At 34.1% G+C, this 2,715-nt stretch overlaps 1 protein-coding gene across 2 annotated transcripts in view; it reads left to right on the top strand.

The window, feature by feature from the left end:
- The window catches only part of LOC110454113 (translation factor Guf1, mitochondrial-like), a 22,389-nt gene that overhangs the window by 18,011 nt on the left and 1,663 nt on the right, over nt 1-2,715 (top strand). For both annotated transcript variants that reach the window (XM_021503482.1, XM_021503481.1), the window contains 3 exons: nt 396-497; nt 1,067-1,200; nt 1,500-1,758. In XM_021503482.1, the coding sequence (XP_021359157.1) occupies nt 396-497; nt 1,067-1,200; nt 1,500-1,758 (495 nt within the window). The remainder of the gene's footprint in view (nt 1-395; nt 498-1,066; nt 1,201-1,499; nt 1,759-2,715) is intronic.

Genomic DNA, 2,715 nt, shown 5'->3' with positions numbered 1-2,715 from the left:
ACACAATACATCAAACACTAGGTTGACACAATACATCAAACACTAGGTTGACACAATACATCAAACACAAGGTTAACACAATACATCAAACACAAGGTTAACACAATACATCAATTACAAGGTTAACACAATACCTTTCAATGATTTATGCAGCATTGTGATAAATATGTATACAAAAATTGGTATATTGCTTTAAAATATCTCTACCATTAAATTTCAAAATCCAAATTCTAGATGGCTACTGAAAAATTCTTTACAATGCCAGTGTATAGAGTCTAAACACCCTGAATTTATAGACATCCTAATGTATTGAAATGTAGCATATTAGCAAGTATGACTTATGAAAAACAATTTACATGATTCAGGCTTATGAGTTGCTTGTTTTATTGTTACAGCTACCAGACCTTAACATTATAGAGGAGTTACTAGAGCCTATGATAATGGCTACCATCATAATACCTGACCAATACTTGACCGCTGTGATGTCACTCTGCCATGTAAGTAGATATTATTTATATACGAGTGTCGGTGTTGCCGTTGCCATCAACACAAAAGGCTTCCATGTGAAAACTCTTAAAAAACACTTTGATGTTCATTATGACCCAAATCTGAAGAAATCATCATGGCAGACAGCAGTTGTCTTAGATTTTGTAAAAGAATGCTGTGATTTTGATGAAACCTTTTACATTTGTTAACTGATCAAGTTAGATATGGATACATTTTGAGTAAGATGCAAAATTCAATATGGCTGGTAGAGTCCATTTTGGATTTATTGATACATATAGGATTCCAGACTTTGTCTTCGAAGAGGTTATCAGATACTGAATTAAACTTGGTGAACTTTCTATACCAAAGTCCCTCGATTGAGTTTGATGCTCTGCAAAATTCAGGCCTATTTAGCGAGGTTGTGATCTGATTGGCTGATGGTTTCTGCATGGTGTCTTTTGAAGGAATGATCAGGCTGGAATTAAACTTGTCTGTATCTTGATCATCTCGTACCCTCATTGTTAGGTATATTTTGTAATAAAGCTGTTCCAAATTTACTGATCAAGTGTTATCGTTTCAGGAAAGGCGTGGCAATCCACTAGAACAGACATACCTAGACCAACACAGAATGGTATTGAAGTGTATCTTCCCACTCAATGAGGTGCTCATCGACTTCTTTGATGAACTGAAATCTATCACATCTGGATATGCAAGGTACAATCATTCCTGTTGGCCTTTTAGAAAGGATTCAGTATGGTTCAAAGCATTTAAAATATCAATATGTGACATATCATATACACAGCTTTTAAAGTGTTTTCATTATTAGTGATGTTAATATATATTACATTGGGTGAGTTCAAGTGAAGATTTTACCTTACGCTTCTTGGAAATAAAATTTATATTTTCCTAGGGATTTAATTTTGTGAACTCCAACTTTATATTATTTTTATGGTCCATTTTTTCATGTTAACACATGATAACATGTTTGTGTAAAATGTTTGATATTGTTTCAGTTTTGATTACGAGGACCATGGTTATCAACAATCTGACCTTGTAAAGGTGGAGTTCCTAATCAACAAAAATCCTGTTGAAGAGATGACGCTAATCTGTCACAGAAGTAACTCCAGAAATCGGGGCAAGGAGATATGTGTGAGACTGAAGGAGCTTATTCCTCGCCAGATGACCTATGTTACAATACAGGCCATCATTGGGAGTGACATCGTCGCCCGAGAGGACATTAAACCCATAAAGAAAGATGTCCTAGCTAAATGTGTAGGTTTTAATCCTCGAGTTTTTTTAAGAGTTAAAAATCTTCGTGAATGTAAAAATTATTCATTTCTGTTGTCATCAGGTGACCGTTTCTATCATGTATTTCTACAATAGAAAGGGACTGTATTCATGAAACCGTTCTCATGCTTTAGCATGGATTCTGTGCTCAAACCAGCTTTCTCCTAAAACACTTAAATTAGGTAAAATGATCAAAACGTCAAGTATAAACATTGAAAATAGTATTCAGCTTTGAGTTTCTTCAAATATTTTCCAATCATTGACAAAATGAGATTTTATCATGAATTTATAACCGAAACAAGAAAATAAGCTTGAGCGCAAAATCCATGCTTGAGCATGAGAACGGTTTCATAAATACGAACCCAGATGGTCTTCATGGACAGGTTGTTTATATATCTTGTTTGTAGAAATATCTGTTCTTCTGATGACTGTTATAGCCAGGACGCCCAGTAGAAATACTCGATCTGTTGGGATTCTGAATTAGCACTTTTATTGGACACACAACTAATTTTATCTGCTCCATGAGTGGATAATACACTTGTAAATTGATAAAGCAGATGGTTTGAAAAATCCCGTCGTTTTAATTTTTATATGACTTAAAGCCATGATGGTATACAAAAATATACTATATATTCTATATTTCATCCAGGAGATTCTAGTTGAGCATGACTACTGTCTATTACGTGTACTTATCATGACATTGTAAATAAATACACTCTATATGTATTAAATGAATTTATTATTTTTAATTGTAACAGTTGTTGGTAGCAGTGAACTGTGCAATATATGCACATGGACTTTTGGTCTAAGCCTGCCAATATCTGTCTATGATAGTGTATATATATGCTGAAATAAATGTATTTGTACATGTACTTGTATGTGTGTGTAAGTGTGTGTGTGAGATGTTTCCTTCATGAGTTACTTCCCCTTAGCCTTGTGTTA

This window comes from Mizuhopecten yessoensis, unplaced genomic scaffold, assembly GCF_002113885.1.
Source record: "Mizuhopecten yessoensis strain PY_sf001 unplaced genomic scaffold, ASM211388v2 scaffold7669, whole genome shotgun sequence".
Taxonomy (NCBI): Eukaryota; Metazoa; Mollusca; class Bivalvia; order Pectinida; family Pectinidae; genus Mizuhopecten; species Mizuhopecten yessoensis.
Note: the sequence above shows the minus strand (reverse complement) of the source record. Positions and strands in the feature narration are given on the sequence as shown.